General features: G+C 40.8%; 1 protein-coding gene across 2 annotated transcripts in view; it reads right to left on the bottom strand.

The window, feature by feature from the left end:
* Positions 1 to 27,398, bottom strand: part of LCP2 (lymphocyte cytosolic protein 2) — a 583,862-nt gene that overhangs the window by 428,440 nt on the left and 128,024 nt on the right. Inside the window, exons 4-5 of one of the 2 annotated variants that reach the window (XM_040442789.1) lie at positions 14,365 to 14,430; positions 8,877 to 8,947 (exon numbers count right to left, since the gene is read on the bottom strand). In XM_040442789.1, the coding sequence (XP_040298723.1) occupies positions 8,877 to 8,947; positions 14,365 to 14,430 (137 nt within the window). The remainder of the gene's footprint in view (positions 1 to 8,876; positions 8,948 to 14,364; positions 14,431 to 27,398) is intronic. The other variant, XM_040442797.1, reaches the window with a different exon arrangement.

The raw sequence follows: 27,398 nt of genomic DNA, 5'->3' as shown, positions 1-27,398 counted from the left end.
TTGAGATGGAAGGTAACTTGGTTAACTTGTACAGAAATATGTAAAGATCCTATGAATTTTTGACCCAAATTTGGAGATGGAACATGTGTTTTCAGATTTCTAGTAGATACCCAAACCTTATCACCAACTTTAAAGCTAGGAGGAACTTTGCGATGTTTATCAGCTGCTTTCTTATAGTCTTCTTGCGCTTCTTGTAGCATCCCTGTTAGTTTCCTCTGGGTTTCTTGCAATTTCTTTAGTCTGTGAGAAACAGCAGGAATAGGTATACTAAGAGGGAGGTTAGGAATAAATACTGGATGTAAGCCAGAGTTAGCATAAAATAGACTTAGAGATGTAGCAGTATGTTTGGAGTTGTTGTAGGAAAATTCTGCTGTTGGTAAATAGTCCACCCAATCATCTTGAAGGTAGGAAATAAAACAGCGGAGGTACTGTTCAAGAGTTTGGTTTGTACTTTCCGTCTGGCCATTGGACTAAGGATGAAAAGCAGAACACAAATAACTGTAACTCCTAAAGCTGTACAGAAGTTCTTCCAAAATCTTGATGTCAATTGAACACCTCTATCTGAAATTACATTGTCAGGAATTCCATGCAACCTAAATATCTCCTTAATCATTAATTCTGCAGTAGGAATTCCTCTAATTGAAATGAAATGGGCCATCTTTGTGAGTCGGTCTACAACAACAAGGATGGTAGTCATTTCTTTAGACAGAGGAAGGTCCACAATAAAATCCATGGAAATTGATCCCCAAGGCCTAGATAGAACTGGGAGTTATTGAAGAAGACCTAGAGGAGGAGATTGCGGTGTCTTGTTTCGTGCACATGTTAAACAGGAGTAAACATATTTTCTAACATCGTTCTTACAATTAGGCCACCAAAATGAACGGAGCAATAGGTCATAAGTTTTAATGACTCCAAGATGCCCTGCAAGTTTAGAATCGGACCAATTGGAGGACTTTAATTCGAGCAGATTTAAAGACATATATTCAGTGTTCCTGCTTCCAAAACCTCTCTTTAAAAGAAAGATCCATATCTTTAGAAGGATGGTTGAGAAAAGAGTCATTCTGGTATCCATCTCTGAACATGGTTAAAAGTTCTTTGGAGTCCAGTATTCCTACAAAATTTTGGGAAGATAAAATAGTATACTCTGTTTTAGTTTAGCAAGATTCCTGGACAAAGCATCAGCCTTGCCATTTCTTGAACCTGGCCGATAAGAATTGATGAAATTAAATGTAGAGAAAAATAAGGCCCATCTTGCTTGTCTTGCAGACAGTCTCTTAGCTGTACGGATGTAATCTAAATTTTTGTGGTCAGTAAGGACAGTCACTGGATGATTAGCTTCTTCCAGAAGATGTCTCCATTCAGAGAAAGCAACTTTAATTGCCAACAGTTCTTTGTTTCCTATGTCAATTTCTTTCTGCCGATGACATGGTATGAGAAAGAAAAGCACATAGATGGAGTTGAATCTTGTCTCCAACTCGTTGAGACAGGACCGCTCCCACAGCAGAGTCAGAGGCGTCTACTTCAACAACAAAAGGCAATTCAGGATTGGAAGTAAAAAAAGTCTTTAGCTGGTCAAAAGCAACTTGTGCCTATGGAGACCATGAAAATACTAGTTTTTTCTTTGTAACTAAAGTGATTGGTAAGATGATTTGCAAACCCTATAAATCGCTGAACATCTTTAAGATTTCTTGAAGTGGGCCAATATATTACAGCTTTGATTTAATTAGGATCCATACTCAGACCTTCTGGGGAGATGATATATCCAAGAAATTGGATTTTTGTTTGTTCAAATTCACATTTTTCCAGTTTAATATAAAGATTATTCTCCAGTAAATGTTCCAAGACTAACTGAACATGTCTGCGATCTCGTAAGGACGATGAGGAAGTACAGATGTAGCACACCTAGCGATCACAGTTTTCGCATAGCTATATTAACGAATCGTGACTTCTCCTCTGAACTAAACAACTGTAACAGCAATACACTAAAAGGCCAGTAGATGACAGTGTTAACCTAAAGTATGTACAGTAATGATGCTTAACAATCCCTTTCACAGCAGAAGGCCAATCATAAGCCTCGTAAGAAATGGTAAGCCTTCTGCTGTGAAAGAGGTGCTGTACAGTCTAACACAGGGGGAGGGGGGCTACACTAGAGTGATGCCCTATTTCCTCGGCTTCCCCCCGGCTGTCAGAGCTCAGATTATCTCCGGCGGTGACAGAGCGGCTTCATCCTTGATACCTGATACCCTCATCCCTCCCGCTCTCACTAACGCTGGTGCTGCTTGGTCGCCCCTGTCAGTGTTCCCCTCACTGAAGATGTCCAGGTGGTAGGTTTACATGGATATGTTGATGGATGATGGCAGCTGCCAGGACATGCATCCCACCTACACACTACACGCTTCCCACCCGCGCAACATCGCGAGCGGCACTCTGAAGAGACAGTGCCCTCATCACCAACCCCGGATAGACTAGTCTGGCAGAAGTTGTCAACTACATGAGGGCTCCAGCCATAAAAGGGTCCCAGCGTACGCTGGAATGCTCTGCGCAATATGCCTCTTGTCAAGCTACCCATTCCCCGCACGCCTCACCTGAGCCTCTCCCCTTTGTTTGTCTGACAGATCCACATTTATTTTCCAGAATATATGTAAAATACCATAAACTTATATGCAGTTCCATTGTGCAGTTCTTAATTATTTTGCCAAAACATCAATATGACAAAATATTTTTGGCAAAATAATTAAGAACTGCACAACGAGAAAGCTTGTATCAATAAGAATTTTTTTTCCATTTAAGGGCTCTTTCACACCTGCGTTATTGTCTTCCGGCATAGAGTTCCGTCGTCGGGGCTCTATGCCGGAAGAATCCTGATCAGGATTATCCTAATGCATTCTGAATGGAGAGAAATCCGTTCAGGATGCATCAGGATGTCTTCAGTTCCGGAACGGAACGTTTTTTGGCCGGAGAAAATACCGCAGCATGCTGCGCTTTTTGCTCCGGCCAAAAATCCGGAACACTTGCCGCAAGGCCGGATCCGGAATTAATGCCCATTGAAAGGCATTGATCCGGATCCGGCCTTAAGCTAAACGTCGTTTCGGCGCATTGCCGCATCCGACATTTAGCTTTTTCAGAGTGGTTACCATGGCTGCCGGGACGCTAAAGTCCTGACAGCCATGGTAAGTGTAGTGGGGAGCAGGGGAGCAGTGTACTTACCGTCCGTGCGGCTCCCCGGGCGCTCCAGAGTGACGTCAGGGCGCCCCAAGCACATGGATCATGTGATCACATGGATCACGTCATCCATGCGCATGGGGCGCTCTGACGTCATTCTGGAGCGCCCGGGGAGCCGCACGGACTGTAAGTATGCTGCTCCCCCGCTCCCCACTACTACTATGGCAACCAGGACTTTAATAGCGTCCTGGGTGCCATAGTAACGCTGAACGCATTTGGAAGACGGTTCCGTCTTCAAATGCTTTCAGTACACTTGCGTTTTTCCGGATCCGGAGTGTAATTCCGGCAAGTGGAGTACACGCCGGATCCGGACAACGCAAGTGTGAAAGAGGCCTAATACCGCTGTGGATTTTTTTTCCATCTGTTAATAGAGGGACCGAGACTATATTTTATACTATACCTTATATTATGTTTATTTTTATTTTTACGTAGTGTTTTTAAAGAAGTTTATGGTATTTTATATATATTCTGGAAAATAAATGTGGATATATTATATATAAAAAGCCATCCTTTTATCATTTATTGAATAAGCAGCTAAGTGGTATAGCAGCCCGAGCTATATTTCAGTGAGCTCCCTTTCTTGATATTGTTACTGTAGATCCACCAAAATTGCTTGCACACTACCAGATCTACCCTCACACTCTCTGTAATTGAGAGCCAACGGAGTGACCCTACTGCAAGCAGGGCATAAGCGCTAGCATCCCGGGCATCTGCACATCCCGGGCACACTCTCACAAACCACCACCGAAACACCCCCCTTCCCCCTAGTACCAAGTACCCACCAAAGAAAACACAACAGTGATTTATTCATTTATTTATTCAGAGATCAATTACAACAAAACATGCATTAGGGCTATATGAGGTATAAATCTATCTTAGTCAGTTCATAGACTCTAAAGGGTTAAAATATGAAAGGCCCATTTTATATGTTATACACTTTCATGAATTCTGTTCCAGAAATTATATGTTTAATCAGTAATATTACAACTTAAAAAAACTAGGTAATCTTGTCATGATCGCTTTCCTGACTGCCAGGCCATACTACAGGTACATTAAGTATCATATTTCTTAGCAGAATGTAATTCATGCATAGTCTATGAATAACAGACAAATAGCAAATTATCACATACTAATCTCTGCATTAAAGCATGAAAGTGTGATTTCCTTCTTTCACCACTAAATACCATGACATGTATTTTTAGGTAGAATAAAAATATTATCACTTCTTTGGAAAAATTCTGAATAGCTTATAGTTTTTGTCTTGGTCCTCCACCCAACAAAGGGTTAAACTGACATGCAATCATTTTGATGTACCTATATCGCAATAGGTTAAAAAAGGGGGAAAAATACAGTATTCAAAATCTTCTATAGGGCCATACTACACCAAATGGTTAAATACCGCTGTAATACTAAGGAAGAAAGGGGATGAAAGGGGTAATATTTACCCTTTCATGGACGGAACCTGGAGCAGGAGCTGCTCAGGGCTCAATATAAATCACTGCCCCCTTTTCTATCACCGCTTCAGCCCCTGAAGAGCTAGAGCAGTGATGGAAGAAAGGGGATGAAAGGGTTAATGGGCAGTATGACAGGAGGTCAGGGGGACACTCCAGAACACCCAGGGTTAATAAAAAAAATTATTGCAGCATCTCTGATTCACAAAAAAAAAAAAAACATTTTCTTTTCTGGCTGATCCTTTTATACCAGGGGGTGTGTTTTCATTAGTTCCTCAAGTCACATGCACTCCCAGAGAAAAGCTCCCAGGCAATTAAGTTTAATTGGTGTTGACAGGTTGTCAAAACAAAGTTTCATATTTGTTAACAAGGCAATTAACCTTAATGTTTCCTATTAAAAATAATTGCCATGACAATCTCCTACAAGTAGTGCTTACACCTGTGCTTATTTACTGTATTCACAATGTTATTAGTAGTTCTTAGTTGTTGCGCGACGTGTGCAGTTATTTGGGTAATCAGGGGATGTGCGCTGCCGCCCTGGTTATGGAGGGCTGCACGCTGCCATCCCTGTCATTATATATTGTGTTTATTTGTTTATTAGTTTGTCCTTAGTTATGGCAAGGTTTGCAGGGGGGGGGGGGGGGGCGGGGGGCTGCGCGCTTCTGCAAAAGGGACTTCCGTGGGTGTCGGGGGATGTGTGCTGCCATCCCTGTTGCAGGATGATGTGTGTCTTTTCCCTGATGGAGCCGGAGCCATGGAGAACAATAGATGGAGATTTTGGGGGTTGGGTGCCTTCAGGAATCTGCACAATAAGAATATCCAAGGTTCCTCTGAACAAAAGCATTTAAGGTTTTCACAAAAAAATACAGGGGAGTGGAATTACTAATTATTAATAGCCGTTGCGCTCTCCATCTCTCCACCCCCTCATCTTTGCCTCTGTATATTCAACTTTTAATCTTGCAGTCTGACTTTTGGGCTTTTTGAGTTCCACAAGTATTCGTGATTGTGCGTGGAGGAGGTTGTCCCACTCCAGGTTAAATTCTTCCCCACATAAATCTTGTGCAGGTGTTTTAGTTAATTGAAGACCCTTGGGAATTTTGTTTTGTTCTAGGTATTGTCGTAATGATCTAATTTCCCAGTGATGTCTTAATTGTTTTAATACCAGACTCTCTAATTCCCTAAATGTATCATGGGTAGATCTTTCTTCAAATTATGTTGTTCCAGCTGTCTCTGATGTATCAAATAGAAAGGTATCTACCTTTTGTTTTTTCAATTCCATATGGTTCCACATATCCATACTGAGAATGTAAATTCACACAATGGGTGATGGAAGGTATAGGGTTCCATATGGTACAGATAGACGTGAGGGCCAGTCTTATTTACATTTTTGCTATTTTGTTTCTTTCTGAAAGGGTGATCAGTATAGACTAGAGCACCTATCCCACACTGAGAAGGCAGTGAGCTATTCACACTAATAACATTTAACACTATGCCTTCCATCACCCATTGTGTGAATTTAGCTCCTTCCATTCTCAGTATGAATATTTGGAACCATATGGAATTGAAAAAACAAAAGGTAGATACCTTTCTTTTTGATACATCAGAGACAGCTGGAACAACATCATTTGAAGAAAGATCTACCCATGATACATTTAGGGAATTAGAGAGTCTGGTATTAAAACAATTAAGACATCACTGGGAAATTAGATCATTACGACAATACCTAGAACAAAACAAAATTCCCAAGGGTCTTCAATTAACTAAAACACCTGCACAAGACTTATGTGGGGAAGAATTTAACCTGGAGTGGGACAACCTCCTCCACGCACAATCACGAATACTTGTGGAACTCATAATTAAAAGAAAAGTTTAAATTTTGGGATCTGTTACAGATAGAATTAATCAAATGAAGACAATAATAGAACAACTACCAAAAGACAATACTTTCAATTTGTGGCAAGAAAGAATATGCAAAAGCCTAAATAAAACGGAGTTAGAAATCATTTCTAAAAAAAATCCAAAAATACAATAATGTTCCTAAATCACATAATAAGAAAAATGAGAACCATTCTGGTAATAGAGACACTTTAACTAACACTCCTATTGAACACGTAAGGCACAATGTACCGACAAGAAATAGATTTGAGACACTTGTCCAGCAACCTTTTTTAGACAGAACCCCACCTCACCATTCACCAAGATTAAAACACAGACAGTCACGATCACCAGACCACAACAGGGCATTACAAACCCCACAGAAACATCAATACAATCTGAGATACAACAATCCACAATCGAGACAGGAGCAGCAACAACAACACTCACCCAACCACACATGCACTTTGAGACAGAGGAACTATCAGACCACGCCACCAATGCACAATCAAAGGGAAACACAAGACCTATCATATCACATTCACCAAACAGGAACAAGAAAACACAAAGGGGAAGGAAGAAGAAGAAACCACAGACAACACTACTAAACTTAGAACAAAGTAATATTATCAATTTAAGTAGTACAGTTTTGACACAGTCACAAATTTCTTTGTTAACCTTTTCATGACCAAGGGTCATTGATGCCCCAGTGTCCAGGTCAAATTTTATAAATCTGACATGCGTCACTTTATATGGTAATAGCTTTGGAACACTTTTATTTATCCAAGCCATTCTGAGATTGTTTTCTCGTGACACATTCTACTTCATGATAGTCATAAATTTGAGTCAATATATTTCACCTTTATTTATGAAAAAATCCCAAATTTACCAAAAAGTTTGAAAAATTCGCAATTTTAAAAATTTCATTTTCTCTGCTTTTAAAACAAAGTGATTCCTCATAAAACATTTATTACTTAACATTCCCCATATGTCTACTTTATGTTGGCATCATTTTTTAGGACGTTAGAGGGCTTAGAACTTTAGATGCAATTCTTAAAATTTTTAAGAAAATTTCTAAAACCCACTTTTTAAGGACCAGTTCAGATCTGAAGTCATTTTGTGAGGCTTACATAGTGGATACCCCCATAAACGACCCCATTGTAGAAACTACACCCCTCAAGTTACTCAAAACTGATTTTACAAACTTTGTTAACCCTTTAGGTGTTCCACAAGAATTAAAGGAAAATGGAGAATAAATTTCAAAATTTCACTTTTTTGGCAGATTTTCCATTTTATTACATTTTCTTCTTTAACACATTGAGGGTTAACAGCCAAACAAAACTTAATATTTATTACCCTGATTCTGCGGTTTACAGAAACACCCCACATGTGGTCGTAAACTGATGTAAGGGCGCACGGCAGGGCGCAGAAGAAAAGGAGCGCCGTATGGTTTTTGGAAGGCAGATTTTGCTGGACTGGTTTTTAGATGCCATGTCCCATTTAAAGCCCCCCTGATGCACCCCTACAATAGAAACTCCCAAAAAGTTACCCTATTTTGGAAACTGGGGGATAAGGTGCCAGATTTATTGGTACTATTTTTGGGGGCATATGCCTTTTTGATCGCTTGGTGTTGCACTTTGCTTGCTTTTTGGCACTGTTTTTATTTTTTATTTTTTACGGTGTTCACCTGAGGGGTTAGGTCATGTGATATTTTTATCGAGCATGTTGTTATGGACGCGCCAATACCTAATATGTACACTTTTTTTTTTTCCACACAATAATGGCATTTTTAAAATCAAAAAATGATGCTTTAGTGTCCCCGTGTTCTGAGAGCTATATATATTTTTTATTTTTTTAGCGATTTTCTTATGTAGGGTCTCATTTTTTGCGGGATGAGGTGACTGTTTTATTGGTACCATTTTGTGGGACATACGCCTTTTTGATCGCTCGGTGTTGCACTTTTTGTGGTGTAAGGTGACAAAAATGGCTTTTTAACACAGTTTTTATTTTTTATGGTGTTTATCGTATGGGGTCGATCATGTGATATATTTATAAAGACTGTCGTTACGGACGCGGTGATCCCTAATATGTGTATTTTTTTTTTTTCGTGGCTTAAAAAATCTTTGGATCAGTTTTTTTTATATATTTGAACCATTTTAACTAAAAAATAAATTTTTGTGTGAGTTACTGTTAATGTAAATAGTCACTCTCGCAATGAATTATGAAATCCTTCAAACCCTTTTACTTTTTCACATTTTATTATGTTAACGCCTTATGCGAAAGTAAAAAAATGCATGTTTCCCCATCAAGCTGCACTGCTAAACTCACATGTGTCATGACTTGATGGTTGAAAAGGTACGTGCAATTTTCCTGTCGGGTATCCTTTCTGTGTTTCTGACCTGTAATGTAAAAAAAATTGCATGAGCTGGAGCTACTATCCACAACTGATTGGCAAAACCTTATGTTGCCGCCCACCTTGACTCTGCGTATTGACCACGCCCTTTAACCCGCCTCTTTTTTTGTCGGCCACCTATTTATACAGACTGTACCCTTCATTGTGGTAAGGCCACGTTTTCTCCCTCCTGCTACATACCATGTCATCCACAGAAGCCATCAGTGTCATCCACAGATCCCCCATCAGTGTCATCCACAGATCCCCCATCAGTGTCATCCACAGATCCCCCATCAGTGTCATCCACGGATCCCCCATCAGTGTCATCCACAGATCCCCCATCAGTGTCATCCACTGATCTCCCATCAGTGTCATCCACAGATCCCCCATCAGTGTCCTCCACAGATCCCCCATCAGTGTCATCCACAGATCCCCCATCAGTGTCATCCACAGATCCCCCATAAGTGTCATCCACAGATCTCCCATCAGTGTCATACACAGATCCCCCATCAGTGTCATCCACAGATCCCCCATTAGTGTTATCCACAGATACCCCATCAGTGTCATCCACAGATCCCCCATAAGTGTCATCCACCACAGATCCCCCTAAGAGTCAACCACAGATCCCCTCCCCGCCCAGCGCCGCCTCCTAGCTAATTTATTCACTTCACTTGCCTCTGTGTAATTGCAGAGAAGCGCCTAATACTCGCACAGACGCACTGGCAGAGGCATCGTCGAACGAGGTGTGCTGGAAGATAGCGCATGCGCACTTCGCTCGACGATGCCTCTGCCAGTGCGCCTGTACGAGATTAAACAGAGGCAAGTGAAGTGAATAAATTAGCTAGGAGGCGGCACCACGGGCGAGGGGCCGGCGCCTCCAGCAAGAGTGCGCTGTACGCGGTAGCGTACCTTGCTTATGGGTGGCGCCAGCCCTGGATATTGATGGTCTATCCAGAGAATAAGCCATCAATAAGAGAAACTTGGAATACTTCTTTACTATAAGTGGCAAAATAGTCTGGGACCTAATATATCCACTATTGCACAAGAGATACCACTTTTATATTGATAATTATTAGACCAGTGCGTCCCTATTAAAAAGTCTTTCAGCAAAACACCACTGTGGCCTACAGCACAGTTAAGGAAAACAAATAATGCCTTCCAACAATGCTTATAAAACCTAAAATTTAAGGGTTTTTCTGAGATTTGTTTTAACTAATGACCTAACCGTTGGATAGATCATCAATATCTGATTGGTGGGGGTCCAGCTGTTTGAGAAGACACTAGCACTGGGATATCTTGCAGCTTTGCTTAGACCGTGTAATGTGAATGGAGATGAGCTGCGATAGCAAGCATAGTCGCTGTACAATATATGGCACTGTGCTCGGTGAACAGACAGACAGCCTTTTTCCTCTAAAAACCTCAGGCTTCTGCATAGGCTTATTTTCAGTGCATTATATCCATCTGTGTTATTAAATGTTTTGCATTATAGCAAAAGCATTTTACAGCAATAATACCATTTTATACCAGTCATATTAAATGCAGAGCTGAAAGAAATTTCAGCACCAGCAATGCATCATTATATTGGCAGTAGGCGGATGCATTATTACATCACAGCATGAATTTTATAGCACAAAAATTTCACTTTTGAACCAGTGATATTAAACACAAATTACATAGTTCAAAGGAACATCACTGCCAACAGTGCAATGTTATATTGTTGGTAGTGGATGCATTATTGGATTGCACCATGTTTTTTATAATACAAAATGTCATTTTTTAACCGGTGTTATAAAACACATAAGATAAGATGCCTTTATTGTCACTGTACAATACAATGTAATACAATGTACAATACAATGAAATGTTGTACAAGAGATACCATACATACAGTAGTTCATAGAAGTTTCCCAAAGTAAATTGTTAATAGCAGTATAGAGTGTGTTTGTAGAAGGGAAAGAATTTTAAATTGTGCCTCTGTCTTTAAATTACAGAAAACGTACTTGCAATTTTGCTAGTACCATTCAATAATTTGTGTGTACCTTGACTCTTCATTTAGAAACCCTGTGACTTTGGATTCATAGGAGACCTGTGAGCCTTCATTTAGAGGCCTCATAATAAAATGTCTGGAAAACAGAATAGTGCAAAACAAAAGACCCAGGCCTCGTCCTCCGAGAGTCAGAATGTGGGTAGTAACCGCAGTAGCAGGACCAGCCATCCAGTCAGTAGTAGTAGGCTACAATTCTCGCTGGCATCCGAAAGGCAGTATTAATATTGAGGACAAAAAATATGAAATTGTGGACTGGATGGCTCACTCCTCTCAGTCACAGCAGGATGACATAAAGATCACTTTTGAGTCTGTCATCGTGGCTTGGAGCCAGGGCTCACAACATTCCTTCTGCCTCTATAACCCCAGAGAAGCCTTTAGTTGCGTCCTCTCTATCATCACTGCTTCTCCTAGTGAGGCTTCTTCTTATTTCCTAACAAAAGGCAAGAAAAACCCTTCCACACACTCCAGAGGATAGTCAAAAGAGTCTCACTGTTAAGGAGTTGTGTGAGAACAGTCAGAGTTTGGACTGCCATGAGGAGTACTGTAGGTTCAGGGGGAGACATGGTTGTGTTGTTGCTATTGGTATTAGCCACAGTGGTGGGAGTAAGGGCAATGGTAGTGACAGTGGCACTCAGGTCAAATACAAAGGGAGGGTGGAGCCTAACCACTGAAGAAGATGATCCCTCAGTCTTTTCCTCCCTAATGCTCTACTGTAGCACACAGCAGCTCTAACCTGCTCTCTCACATTCTGCAGTGTTCCTCTACAGTCCCCCACAGGCTTGCAAACTATTGGACCTGTATTAGTCTGCACAACCTCTGGTCCGGAACCACTGTACCACAGTGCAAGCCACACTGAGATCCAGGCTTGCTTCCTAGATTGAGCTACACTACTTCTAGCATCGCTAGAAGGAAGATTGGTACTGAAGACTGGGGCTTATATTTCACAATTCCCGCTTTCCCTCCGCACCTGCTTTGTTCTCCCAGACAAGCTTGCTACTGTCACATGCTTTATTTCCTCGTTGGCCATCTTCCCATGTGCTGCTGCGCTGGAGCAGTCTTTCTAAGGCATCTGTTCCACTGGGAATCTCTGCTCCAGTACCCACTTAGGTAATACCTGCATTTTTCTCACTGGCTTTGGGGACACTGAATTCACTGCCTCCTTACTTTATCATCATTCAGCTTCCTGCAATACTGTGGCCCAAGTCAATTTTATGGGAATTACAACCAGCCTGCCTTATCCAAACTATATTTATCATTCCTTATGACAAAAAAGGGAAATCCACAGCATTCCAAAAATTGTAATACTTTTCTTTTTGTGCTGCTTGACTTGCCTCTATTGACTGCTACAGGTAATAAAACCTCCTCCTCCCTTATGCCCAGTCCTTCTGTTCACTCTCAGGCTCTCATTGGGTCCTAGATGTAGCCCCACCTGCTCTACAGTCTAATGGGCATACCTCTAAAGATCTTAAAGAGAGTTGTAAATGGGGATCTATGCCATCTCCTTTTGCCTTATTGGTCAGCAAAGGTCTGCACAAAAGAAATGTGCGCATCCAGATAAGATAACAGACTGTCCCAGTGTGATATGTTAATGCCATATAATCAATTCCCTGGAATTGATCTCAGTTCCCTTCCTCTTCTGCATCTGTTACTTTGGTTACTATTTACCCTTAGATGACCTTGCGATTTTCCAGTTTTCACTCCCCAGCTTTTTTATTTTTCCGTTCTCGTAGCCTTATGAGGGCTTATTTTTTGAAGAACAAGTTTTACTTTCTAATGGGACCATTTACAGTTACAAACAATGTACTAGGAAGCAGGAAAAAATCCAAATGGAGTGGGATTGGAAAAAGCAGAATTTTGCCACAGTTTTTTTACACTTGTATTGTTTTTATTTTGTTTTAATACTGAAAAAAAAAAAAACTTGAGAAAAAGTTTTTTTTTCATCATCATATTGTGACCCCTATAACCTTTTTTAGTTATGTGTATGGAGCTATGTGAGGGCTGATTTTTTTTGTGGGTCGATCTGTGCTTTTTAGTGATACCATTTTCAAGTGTGTGTGACTTTCTGATCACTTTAAAAAAAAAAAAATTGTGGGAATTGAAGTGACAAAAAATTGTGAATTGGCCTTTTTTTTTTTTGTTATGCTACGTCCTTACTGGCATAGATTTAGAACATTTTCTACGGCTAAAACAGGCGTAGAAAATTATAAATGAGACTGGCCTAGAGGAATGTGAAAGTGGAGTGTGTGCAATACAAAGAGATAAAAACAAGGCATATCAACAGCAGGAAAAATGTATAAAATTGAGGTTCTGAGTGTGGAGAGAAATTACTTACATGTTTTATGTATATTACATATTGAGTATAGACCTCCATGAAAACTTTGTTTGTTATGAGTTCAAGGAACTAATGTGTGTTTCTTTATGTTTGTCTATTCCTATGTCTGTTCGACTATTCATTAAAGTATTAACACATAAGAAAAACTATATAAATGTGTTATTTCTGTAATTGTACTGACCCAGAAGATGAAGGTAACAGGTCAGTTTTACCATAAAGGGAACACCATAAGAGCAAAACTCAAAAAACGGTGGCAGAATTGTGTTTTTTTCCAATTCCACGCAATTTGGATTTTTTTTTCAGCTTCCCGCTATATTATATTCAATATAATATGGTTCCATTAGAAAATACAACTTGTCCTGAAAAAAACATATGACTGTGTACAGAAAAATAAAAAAGTTATGGCTGCGAGAAGGCCAGGAGTGAGAAATGAAAAAGCAAAGACGGAAAGGGGTTAAAAATATAAAAAAGCATGTCGCGACTAAAGGGTTGGATTTTCACAAGAAAGATATGGTTATGTTTTGGGACACCTATCCTACATGGCAGAACACTTACTTTGAAACTGATTTTGGAGATGACAGTCTCCATTTAAAGATATTTAACCATAACTACATCTTAGTGAATCAGAAGCAGCAAACAAACTTTAATATATGTTGGTATTGCCATTTTTCCGTTCTAAAGGCAATTTTACAGAACAAGAAGTGTTGCCACATTTGCAACACAAGTGTTGCTGCATTTTTTTGTAGAAGTCTTTCCTCAACTGAAATTTTGTCAACCAATATAGTTGTGCTTCCCATTAGCAGAAAATGGTCACTGCAATGAAACAGAATGGAAAACAAATGATGAATTAAAATGAATTATAACTAGCTATGTTTCTTCATTTTCTATTCTGTTTTTGTTTTGATTTGTTTTACTGTATTGCCATGTAAAATGTAAAAATGTCCACATATTCGTAAATCAAAATTCCAAAAGCAGCCAAGAGCTTGTTTAGTATGCCTTTTTTAATTGTCAAATAAATAAATAAGATTTTGTTTTAAAAAATTACCTTAATGGAAAAAATCCTTTTTTTTCTTCCCTTTTAATCATTTCTTGTTGAATTCTTATTAACATTCTAAAAAGAAAAAAGATGGATGGAATTGTTAAAGGACATTTAAAAGAATTTTCTTTGCTTCCCCATCCCCCCTCCTCCACACACACCTTTTTCTGTGTTTTAAAATGCAAGGATAAAATGTTATGGTCAACATTTAGTACTGTGAGTGCACATATTGTGTAAATTGGCATGATTTGGCATATCTAATTTTTAGAAAGATCACTGTGAAGGGTTATGGCATCTCAGGAAAGTAGTCAAAGATGTAATGTGTTGCTCCACGATTGCACCACATAATTCTGTCATAAAGTTTGGGTGCAAAGTGAGGCAACCAAGATTTGGTATAAAGTTAGCCAAAAGTGTTTAGTCATACACCAAATTTATCATCTGTCATAAGCATTTGTGATGAACTTGGTGCCTGTCTAGACATCCTGTCAAAGGGAGTAATTTATCAAGCACACTGTGCTAGAAAAGTGGAGTGATTTTGCCTATTTTTTTAAATAAAAAAATGTCTTCAAACTAAGCAGCCATGCCAAACAGTGCAAAAAGTTGTGTATTGATACATTACACCACCTACAGGATTAGTAAATCTGCCCCTATTACTTTTCAAGTGTTTTTATATGCATGTTTGCGGCATTTTTCAATAGAACATGCTGTTAAGTGAAAAAAACACTTTCTAGACTTTCAAAAACATTGTTGCCAATTCTCATGAGACTTTACCTGGTAATCCAAAACAGAGATACTGACTCTGAAATTCACACAACACTGCTCTTTGGCCCTAAATCTGGTCTAGTCCAGGCAATGATCATAATCTCCTGTGGATCTCTTTCTAGAGTAAGAGTTTTTTTTCTATAGTTGGTTGCCAGCTTACTGGAATCCCTAGCAAGAAATCTTCTGCCATTAACCTGGTGTTATTTGCCGGCAGTCTTGCTTTGCTATAGTGGTATGAGACTGGCACATCTGATCTGTATTTAGCTAGCTCTTCTCATATTTTTGGGTGAGGAGGGTGCTCAAAGTTGGGGGGTTGGGACTGTGTTTTTACTTCACTGTAGGGCACTTCTGTTTTTTCCCTTCTTTTTTTGCTTTTTCCCCTTTTTCTTTTAATCCTACTGTGATGAATACCGTACTCTGACTGACGTCGGATGTCAAATACGTAGAGCCAGCAAGATACAGTATGGTCACTAGTTACCAAGATGTGACGTTACGCCCTCCTGGAGGAGTAGGTAAGGTCAGCTTGATACAGTTTACACAGACACCCCCTGTCCACGCAGGCACAGAGAGGCAACAAGCTGAGAGAGCCTTTTTACTGCCCCAGTGAAACAGCACTTCCTCAGCCCGGCTATACTGCCACCAGCTTCTCATTTGATAGAAGCCAGGTCCGCTAATGGGATTATATAGGTTGAAAAACTAACCCACAGTAGCGTATTACTAGGCCAAAACACGAACGTGGGGATTTGTGATCGAGATACAAGACAGCACAAGATTAAATTATATACTTAATCGCCTTAAGGGCTCATTAGAAATAACACTATACACACAAAGAATATATACAGTGGTCTGAGGTTACTATTACAGATGGCGTGGTACAAACGGGGTTAAGCAGAACAAAAGTCAGTTTACCAGGTATAGGAGTCCTTTGGGTTGTGATGAGTTTTTAGCTGTGGTCACATGGGAAGCAGTGGTGTCAGCTGGTTGCAGGTCCCTCTAAACACATGGCATGATGTGACCTCCCTTCAGAAAAAGACACACCCGCTTGCTGGCACAAGCCTCTTAACCTGTAGCCGGCCCCTATCTCCCGGCCTCTGGGAGGGGAATAATATATAAGTGTGCAGGGTGATATATCAACAGTGTTGAACAGGGTCAATCACTTGCAGTATAGACCCCAAGGACAAAGTGAGGGAAAGAGAGCACCAAACCCCATTTCAAAGTACAGTTAGAGATGAAATAGAAAGCACCACTCGCAGTGATGACGACTATGTGACACAAAATGTATCTAAAAGCAATAGCATGAAGTACAGATAGTAAGTACTCCGGATAGAAGACCCTGAATACACACAGCTATAGAAAAGGCCCGACTAAAACCATGTAGAATAATAATAATAATAATAGTATAAATGGTACAGTTAGTAATGATAAAAATGTGAAGTGCCCCTCAGGGCAATTTCACACAAGTAACACTCACTTCACTGGGGGGTAGTCATCAGGATAAGCATAAAACACCGGTGACTTGAACCCCCCGGCCAGGATCGCATGTAGAGTCGTAGTGATGGAAGGCAGCAAGAATCCAGTGCTTCTGATCAATCACCTTTAATATACATATGTGGCTCGACGCGTTTCGGGGACAACAATTCCCCTTCTTCAGGAGCATTACTTAACCAAATGACAATGAAATAAAAGAATTTATACCTTGATAACCCAGAAAAGGGCGCGTTTTTCGAAAGACCGGAAGTGGTGTGACCACATTTCTGGTATTTGGAACACACATGCGTTCCACATCGTAATTACAGATAAAGCATCTTGAATAGTGGTAACATAACAACAAATTGTAGAATATATAGTATATAATATAATAGAGTAAGCCGAACGAACTAGAAACATATATTCAGGGTTGCCTTTTGTATAAAAGAATTTCAGAATATCGGACCGGAAATGCCCCTGACTTCCGCTCTGTGGAGCGCAAGTAGTGGTTTCCGGTCCGTGACATCAGGGCTCTGGTGGCACGCACAGTGCGGGTCAACAAGAACCCGTGATAGTTTACATTTAATGCCCAAAGGAGCAAGGGGCATATTAGAATGTCGGTAGTATGCAGGCAAAACAAAACTATATACTATACAATAAAATGGACAACCAATGGGACATGAAAGGTTACAAAGGTATAAAGGAATATATGCACATATATATATATAATGCATGTGAACATACATATAATATATATATATATATATATATATATATATACACACACACACAATATATGGGGACAAGAGGGACTAAAAATGAAGATAATAATAGTAATAGGAATAAAGAAAAAAAAAAACATACAAAAACATAAACATAAAATTAAGAATAAAAAAAATATATATATATAAAAATATATATAAATATATAAAAAAATATATATAAAAAATCTGTATATATCGATTCCATTCATATTATGTAGTGCATGAATAAATGCAATATAGTTCGTCCATTCATATTATGTAGTTCATGATTAAATACAATATAATTTGTGTTTACATAGAGAATTAACAATGAATAAATAATAAATGGAGATGGGTGATAAAATCGGTTAGGTAATAAAAATCACGTACCAATGAATAAATGAATAAAGCTACATATAAAAGAATAAACTTGGGTCACTCTGGGAGGGGGCCACTCCCCCTCTGCTGGGCTGGCAGCACATGAGCCACAAAACCGATTAGGGCTCATGGCTCCAGACCAGAATGTTCCAGGTAGGTGGTTCTGGGACCAATGGATCTGCCTGGGTTCCGGCTACCAAGCATGGTACCGTTATTTGGTTTCTGTGTGGAGATATGTATATCTCCCCTCCCTGGCATCCCACCACCAAACTATGACCACTGGCCTGTTCATCGTGGCCACAGGGACACAAATTTGCGTCTGGTTTATGTCTGTGATGGATGGGCGATTTATAATTCCTTATGAATCGCCGGTTCCATGATGTCTGATAATGTTCATTGAACTGGGGAATGGCCTAGACCCCCTGCAGAGAGGTTTTTCATGTTCCATTAGCTGGGTTTGTGGCTGGCTGAATTGAGGTGAGAAATTGTAAACAACGGTGGCCTGCTAGAGGTTTACTGACAGTAAATAATAATCCATATTCCTCACACCTACTACGTACTATTATATTTTTTTACCTGACAGCATGTATACTTTTATTGGCTACTTCACCTATATATTTGGATTCAACTTTGTGCCTGTGTGTCTGTAAATCATTGTTCATTTTATTGCTTTACACACAATATGGCGGTTCATAATCTCAAAATTATGATAAGGAACGTTTGAGGCATGAATAATCCACTTAAGAGAAACTTTTTATTTTCCAATGGTAATAATTTCTCCCCAGATGATTTACTTACTCAATTGCTTGTTAAAACAAGCTTTGCTATTTACGCTAAATTTAACATGATTATATAGTGATCTGTGCAGATGACTTTAATAAAGTGTTAGGGATCCTGCTGGATAGGATGACCAGGTTGACCAGGCAAGAAGGGTCTAAATCATCCTTGTGTGGGGTAGGGGGGGGATCTGTGCTGGGTCTGTGGCTGAATGTACTGTAGTAGGCTGGAGAGACATATTGTGTTGTCGCTATGCTGTGACAGACATACTTATGCTACTCTATTACTCCTAGAACTCTTCCCCACATTGCCAATGCCTTTTGATCTGAAAAGACTCTTCTCCGCGTAACTGAGATTCAGTACCTTCCCAGAGACATCTCTGATCTCTCACCTATACTTGTCCACATTAAGGCCTCCTGCACACAAACTTATTTGTTCTGTTCCATGCATTAGGGGCCGCAATTTGCAGAATGCACACGGAACAGTACCCGTGTACTGCGGATCCGCAGGCCTAATGTTGATCTACTCTTGTTATCTAATAGCTTATAGATTCCACCCCTGGAGATCTCATAACCAGGTAAAATAAACAAAAAACTGGAAGTCTTTTTATCAGTTAACCCAAATCTGGGTTGGTGTGGGACACTACAAAGGTGCATTGCCTTTATGCCTTTATTTCTTAATTTCCTTTGTACACAGATTGGGGGCAGAATGCAAAGAATTTACTTGGGCAGAGACAGCCTATGTTACTGACCCTACCCAGCAGTGTTGTAGATGCCTACAAAGATTATATAATCAGTTCTTGGCTGTAAAACCCAAGTGCAGAATATATTTTGCAAACAAAGGTTTCGAGATGGGTCTTTAATCTAGTAGGCTTCTGGCCTACATGGCCAGCTCTCTTAGTACTCTATCACCCATCTTGAAAATCAGGGACTCTGCTGGAGCCCTGGTCTCCTCTGTAGCAATCACTTCACATACTGTCCACCAGTTTTACAGCTCTATAGCTTCTGTGTCACTAAAATTAGAGTGGAAAGGATATTTTAGGGAAATAGCAATGTGTGTCTTACAATACAGAGGGTAGCATTTTAAATCTCTAAGTGAAAACATGAAATACTAGACCAAAATCTGTATAAGGGTATCTCCAGACAGTTCTATTTTTATTTTTTTCCTTTTGTAAAATATAGCCATACTAGTGTGCAATGTGTGTCTTACACTATAGAGGGTAGTGGTTTAAACCTCTGAGTGAAAATGTGAAATACTAGACCAATATCTGTGTTAGGTCATATCCAGACAGTTCAAGTTTAGTTTTTTTTCATAGTATAACAATACAGAATACAAGTGTGCTACGTGTGTCTTACAAAACAGAGGTTAGCATTTGAACACCTACAGGAACTTAGGGTGACTATCCGTCCTCCTTTTTCTGGCCGTCCTATTTTTGGGACTTGAAGAAACTGTCTGGCTGGGATTCTTTATTTTATTAAGATGTCCAGGATTCTCAAGGTAGGGGGGGGGGGGGCCCCCGGGGGGTCACTATTACTAATGAGCACTGTCATTTTACAAGCACTCATTAGTACACAGGAGTTGCAATCCAGGGAAAGGTGAGTGTATTTCTGGTATTAATCACCCCTCTTTGCTCTTCTTCCAGCAGCTGCTTAGTACAAAGTCAGTTGTAGACGTAGACATGCACTATGACTTGACTCTGTGCAGATGTCAGGTTACAGTGCAGAGTTGCAAGAAGAGCTGAGCTGCAGAGTGGAGGAGCTGTCTGGAGTTGTAGAGGTAAGTTGCAATATCTGCTGGGCAGTGGGGGCTCCTGAATTTAGGGGTCCAATCTGCAGTCTTCAGGGATCTGTGGGGGAAGGGGGCGCATAAATATTGGGGTCTAATATGAGGTCTGCAGAGATTAGAGGGAGGGAGGGTGGCACATATATTTTTGGGTCTGCAAGGATCTGAGTGGGGGTGTACATGAATATTGGGGTCCAATTTGAGGTCTGCAGGGATCTGAGAAAGGGAGGGGAGCACATGAATTTTGCGGTGTGATCTGACATCTGAGGGAAGAGAGTTTAGTGAGCCACACTAGGGTCTAATCTGGGGTTTGTATGAATTTGGGGTGAATCTGGCATCTGCATTAATTTTAGAGTCTATTATGAGGTCTGTTTCGTTATTATTGGGGTCTGGTCTGGGTTTTAATGCCTATAATTTGCTTTGGGGCCCATCATTTTTTGTTCTATAGCTGTGTCCTTTGGCTTTTATTTTGGCAGTACATTATTTTGAGTCATTGGCAGCACTTTCAGTACAGTAATGAAGAAAGCACACTCCTCGAGCTTAAAAAAAAAAAAAAAAAAAGATACTAGAGGTATAAAGGCCGAGAACAGATAACCCAAAAAGGGTCAAATTCTTTCACACTTAATTCAATCAGTAGTTGCGGAGTTGTGAAATAGTGGACTGATACTACACACTTTAGGGTGAGTTCACACTTCAGTTATTTGATCAGTTATCACTATCATTTTTATGTGAGCCAAAACCATTAAGCCTAATGTAAAGATCTGCACCTGATCTGTGTTTTTTACCCAAACTTATTTGATACTACACATTTTAGGGTGTTCTTTTACACTTAATTAGAAGCGGCATTCAGTAGTTGCGGAGTTGGCATTAAATTGCGGCCTGAAACTATTGCTCTTTTACCAGTGCAGTTAATGTTACAGTACAGTATGTCCGACAGACAGGTGAGGAGGAGAGATCCGCTGCTTCTTCTGATAGGTGGGCAAGTAGCGACTATGAGAGTCGCGTGGGAGCTGGTGTTGCACATGGCCCTTAGACTGGTGAGGGTGACATCAGTGACGTGCAGACAGTGGCTGACAATGATGTGGCCGATCCCGCATGGGAGCCGAGTGAAGAGGGCGTTTCATCATCATTATCATCATGAGAAGAGGGTGGCAGCTTGCGTGTGAGGCAGTGGCTGAGCCAGCAGGGTGGTATTGTGGCCATGAGTCAGCAGGGTGGCAGCAGTGTGAGATCTATAGCCAAACATTCCCGGGGTAGACCGCCTGCTATTCAGGAGCCTACCTGCCTGGAAAGAAGTAGCGGTGCATGGGTCCATGGAGCTAGCGATAGCCTGCAGTCAGCATGTATTGGGGAGGGGGGAATGCCATACTTGGCGGTTGTGGGAATTTTTCATCAAGCCAACGGAGGACGATCAGCATGGCCCACTCTGAGACTGGGGCCACTGTGCTGATGACTCATGTGATTCCTCATGCGATTCCCACCCTCACCACTTTGTGACTGGGCCACTGTGTTGGCGACTCATGTGATTCCTCATGCATTTCTAACACTCACCACTCTTTGACTGGGCCACTGTGTTGACGACTCATGCGATTCCCACCCTCACCACTCTGACTGAGCCACTGTGCTGACGACTCATGCAATTTCCACCCTCAACCCTTTGTGACTTTATTATATATAGGGGAACACTTGGGGGAAGGTAAAACCCAAGAACGCATCCTGCATAGATTCTATTGGCCTAGGTGTTACAAGGAAATAGCAGACTATTGCCAGTCATGTCCCACCTGCCAGTTAACAGCCCCTGTCATTCATTTCAAAAGTCCCTTGGTCCCTCTGCCAATCATTGAAGTCCGATTTGAACGGATTGCAATGGATCTCGTAGATCCCCTAGTAAATTCAGCTAGAGGTCAGCAGTATATTTTGGTGGTAGTAGACTATGCCACCAGATACCCCGGAAGCAGTCCCTTTAAGGAATACCTCGTCAAAAAACATAGTGAGAGAGTTGTTTCAGATGTTTGCCAAAACAGGTATACCTAAAGAGATATTAACTGATCAGGGAACACCATTCATGTCTAAGGTCATGAAAGAGTTGTATCGGATATTGAAAATTAAACAACTGCGAACATCAGTATATCATCCGCAGACAGACGGTCTAGTATAATAATTCAATAAAACGCTTAAGAGTATGTTAAAAAAGGTGTTAGAGAAGGATGGTCGTGATTGGGACTGTCTGCTACCTTACCTTTTTTTTCTATTAGAGAGGTTCCTCAAACCTCCACTGGGTTTTCACCTTTTGAACTATTATATGCTCGGCACCCTTGAGGGTTGCTGGATGTGGAGAAGGAAACCTGGGAAAATGAGACCACCCCTTATAAAAGTGTGGTTGAACACATTGCACAAATGCAGGAGAGGATATCTAAGGTCATGCCCATAGTAAAAGAACATCTCCTGAGGGCTCAATATAACCAAGCTCGAGTGTATAACAGGGCAGCCAAGGGGACCGAGTGCTAGTTTTAGTACCCACTGTAGAAAGCAAATTCCTAGCTAAGTGGCAGGGGCCTTATGAGGTTGTTGAGAAAGTTGGGGAAGTTAACTACAAAGTTCACCAGCCTGGGAAAAAAAAACTTATCCAGCTGTATCATGTGAACTTGTTAAAACCATGGAAAGATCGAAACTCCCCTGAAACAACCTGTTTGGTGGTAGAGGCATAAAGTAACAGTCAGGATGTCACAATTGCAGAGACCCTGTCCAAATCACATAATCAGCAGTGCAAAGAACTGCTACAACAGAATAGGTACCCTGTTATCAGATTTGCCAGGCCTCACTAATTCTATTGAGCATGAGGTTCGAATAAAACCACATGTTCGGGTAAACATAAAACCCTATAGAATCCCTGAGGCTCGTAAGGAAGTTATGTCACAAGAGATCAAAAGGATGCTAGAGCTAGGAGTGATTGAGCGTGAATATTTGAATAGCGATCACCACTCTGTGACTGAGCCACTGTGCTGACTCATGCGATTCCCACCCTCACCACTTTGTGACTGGGCCACTGTGTTGGCGACTCATGATGATGATGTACCCTTCGAGCCTCGATGCACTGTAAGTATGTCTTTGGAGTGTGGGAGGAAACCAACGCAAACACAGGGAGAACATACAAACTCCATGCAGATGTTGCCCTTGGTCAGATTCGAACCTAGGACCCCAGCGCTGCAAGGCAACAGTGCTAACCACTGAGCCACCGTGCTGCTTCATGTGATTCCTCATGCGTTTCCAACACTCACCACTCTCTGACTGTCCCACTGTGTTTTGGCGACTCATGCAATTCCTCATAGGATTCCCACTCTCACCACTCTGTGACTGGCCCACTGTTTTGACGACTCCTGCAATTCCTCATGCGATTCCCCCGTATATAAATCTTATTACTAAAAACCCTTACACTGAAGGAAATGTATATCAGCAAACATTTTGTATTGTTGCATCTTAACTTGTTCAGACATTTTCTATCTGTGGTTTGTACATCCTTCCTTATCTAACAGCAAAAGAACTTTCTATTTGTGCACATGTGAAGGGAAGTATACTGTATTTTATGAGCAATATAGCAAAACAGTTTCTGTGCTTTCACATTACGGATTTGGTTTATGTTTAAAGAGTAACTAAACCTTTATCTAAACTTTTTGATCCCTAATGCCCTAATAAAACTTACTCCAATATACTTTATTAATGAATTTTCTATTTTTACTACTGTTTTTCCTACCTAAAACGCACCATTTCACTGGTGCGCTTAAAACTATGTTCTCTGTACACCGCTGAGTACGGAGTACATTTTATCAATGGGGCCGCAGCAGCGCTATGAGAACTTGCAGGAGTGCACATTTCTGCTCCTGCCCGTGCTTCCTGGACTATTACTAACTCTTGGCATAGCACAAGGGTACACTGTACCCATGTACTATTCCAGGATTAGCTGAGCGGAGCGGCTCCTGCTTCTGCCAGCTCCGCTAAGCTAAGAGAACTGCATTTCAGTTTGCATGTAAGCAAGATGATTGTCTATAAAATGATAGCAATCTCACGTTCAAAGCTGTAGTGAATGGTGAGATATGGAGCCTGAAAGTCAAAAGTTCAAAACATTGTTAACCTTTGGCTCGTCGGTGTATGGCCAGAATCTCCCAAAGAACTGCCAGGGCCATCTCCTTTTGGGAACTGGTGATGCCACTGATACTGTGGGAGCAGTAGGCCCAAAATATGCTAGAGCTAAGCCAAGCTCAGCTGCTGCTAGGTCTGTGCGAGTATCTCCTGAGTTTCTCCCATCTGGCAGTTCTCCAAGCTGCCTCAAGGAAAAAGCATTGTTCTGTGCAAGATCTGCAAAAGTAAAGTAAGTTATGGGCACCTGAAACACCTGTCAGGGACAGTATGTGTTTCAGGACACACTGGGTTAATATTCTTCATGACAGTGGTGAGGTAGCCAGCAGCAAGGCCACATCCTGTTGACACCTTGGCCTCCCATAGCAAGAACTTATCCACCATTTCTAACTCCTCCTCCATGGACATCCTCTTGTTCCCAACATCAGCAGGTTAGAGCATCGCTATCACTCCCTCTCCTTCCTATCACATGTGTCAAGCATTGCCATGTCATTTTGGAGATGACATGGCAGGGGCAGTCACAAAGCTGTTCACTTGCTAAAGTACAGCAAACAGCAAAAAATCTCACCAGCTGTCACCCTGTTAACTCAACTAAAAAAGGTGCTCAGTGAAACCTGCCAAAATTATTATGACATTGAAAAACATAAAATTTAAATAGTGTTTTTAAGATTAAAATTTTATCAAAATTCTGCAAAAATGCATGACAAAATTAAAAAGAAAATTTCATGTCAAAATCATAAATCAAATGAAAACACCAAGTAGAAGTTTAAAATGGTAGATTGAGATTTCAATTGCAGGCATTTCCCCTACCAAAAGTCAAATGAAAAGGAAAGTCCATTAGCATTTTCATTTTAACATTGTGCTAACATTCAAATGTATTTAAATGACCAATGCTATTATTTAATTCTTGACTGAGCAGACAGTGACTCTGTATGTCCACTAGAGGGTGCTTTGCATGTACGCATTTCCAACAGCTAACACAGATCAAGTTTACAATTCTAATAGATTACACTGTGACAGTAAAATCTTAGTACTGTGCTGAATGCATAGGATAAGATTATGAATCCAATAGATGGCACCCTCTTTTTGAAGAGTGAATTATACTATGATTATGATTATATCATCAACTCTGCTGCCCTGTTAACCCCCTAGATGCCATGGTGCCCTAATCGCCCGCATAATCTATGGGGTTAATCTGCTCTGTCATACTTTTGTGGAGCAACAGCCACCACATCCTCACTAAAGTGCCAAGAAGCTTAAAAAGTCAAAAATTATAGTACAAAAATGCTGTGCGCCATAATCAGTGACTTTTTTTATATCACAGCCTACAATATTAATATATGGCAGTGCATAATACAGTTCTGTGTGGTGCAGTCTTCATGTGTGTGAAGTCCTGAAAAAAGAACAGGGGAGGGTCCGTCCTTTTGTAAATCTGCAGCAGAAAAATCCGCAGCAAATCATACCACTGAATTAAAATCCACACCACAGTGCAATTTGTGCAGTGAACCTTGTTCATAACATGTGGCTGAGACCCCTTAAAATCGTATCCACTTTACTTACATGTAAACTCTGTGGACCTGCCACCACATATTTGTGTGCAGCAAATCTATAGCGTTTATGTCCAACATGACATGTTGTACCATAATATTTCCATGTAGCTATAGGGTGGACCCCAGAATCAGTTCTTCTGGTGGGCCCTAGGCACCCCAGTTCGACACTGGCCCCAGGCACCAGGTGAAGTCACCTGGTTTCTGGAGACCGTGCACTCAATTGTCTCTTTGTCCACTGGACACAAATACAATTGAGCATCCAGCAGCACCGGCGAAAGAAGGGAACTATTGGTTCCCTGTCCCTCCATTCTGGGTGCTTCTCTGTGACGTAGGCGATGTCATTGCACAGCCTGAGACATTCCACCAGAGCAGAACTGCCAGAAGAGGCCTGTCTGCATCGCTGCATGATCATCTTGTGACCCCGCTGGGACAGGTGAGTAGAGACTGTTCATGTGCCCGAAAACCTTCCCCTGGCCCTAATACTGATCCAAACTGTAATATTGACCCCTTACCCTAATACTGACCCTAACCATAATAATAACCCTAATCCTAACACAGAGCCTAACCATAATACTGATCCAAACCTTATTACTAATCCTTATTACTATTCATAACCCCAATACTGACTCCTAACTGTAATACTACCCCTAATAATGACAGTAACCCTAATACGGACCATAATATTAATCCTAACCCTAATAATGACCCTAAACCTAATACTGGCTCTAATATACTAAACCTAATCCTTACCCTAAAACCGACCCTAAACTTAATACCGACCAAACTCTGATACTTACCCTAATACTGACCTAACCTTACCTGCAACCCCCAATATCTCACGTACCTCACACACAGTGACCATTATATATGACTGTCCATACATATCTGTACCCATTGTATCTTTTAAACCTCACACCTGACACATAGTCACATAGTATACACAAAGAAGTATAATAGACGCAGTGGCTACAGATTTATAGTAAATACTGCAGTGTACTGATAAGTGAGTTACACTATAAATTTTACATCATACCTCACAGCAGTACACTGCTGTATATACTGAATATCTGTACCCACTGTTATACCTCATACCTGACCTGGTGCGCTCCCACAATGATCATACAGCGACGCAGAAAGGCCTCTTCTGGCAGTTCTGCTCTAGTGTAATGTCCCAGAGAAATGCCTGAAATGGAGGGACAGGAAACCAATAGTTCCCTTCTTCTGCCAGCGCTGCCGGATGCTCCCCAAGGCATCTAGAGGGTTAACAGTGCAGCAGAGTTGATGATATAATCATAGTATAATTCACTCCTCAAAAAGAGGGTGCCATCTATTAGATTGATAATCTTACCCTATGCATTCAGCACAGTACTAAGAGTTTACTGTCACAGTGCCATCTATTGGAATTGTAAACTTGATCTGATCAGCAGCTGTGTTAGCTGTTGGAAATGCG

The sequence above is a fragment of the Bufo bufo genome, chromosome 1, assembly GCF_905171765.1.
Source record: "Bufo bufo chromosome 1, aBufBuf1.1, whole genome shotgun sequence".
Taxonomy (NCBI): domain Eukaryota; kingdom Metazoa; phylum Chordata; class Amphibia; order Anura; family Bufonidae; genus Bufo; species Bufo bufo.
The sequence above is the reverse complement of the archived record's forward strand: the minus strand, read 5'-3'. Positions and strand labels throughout refer to the sequence as shown.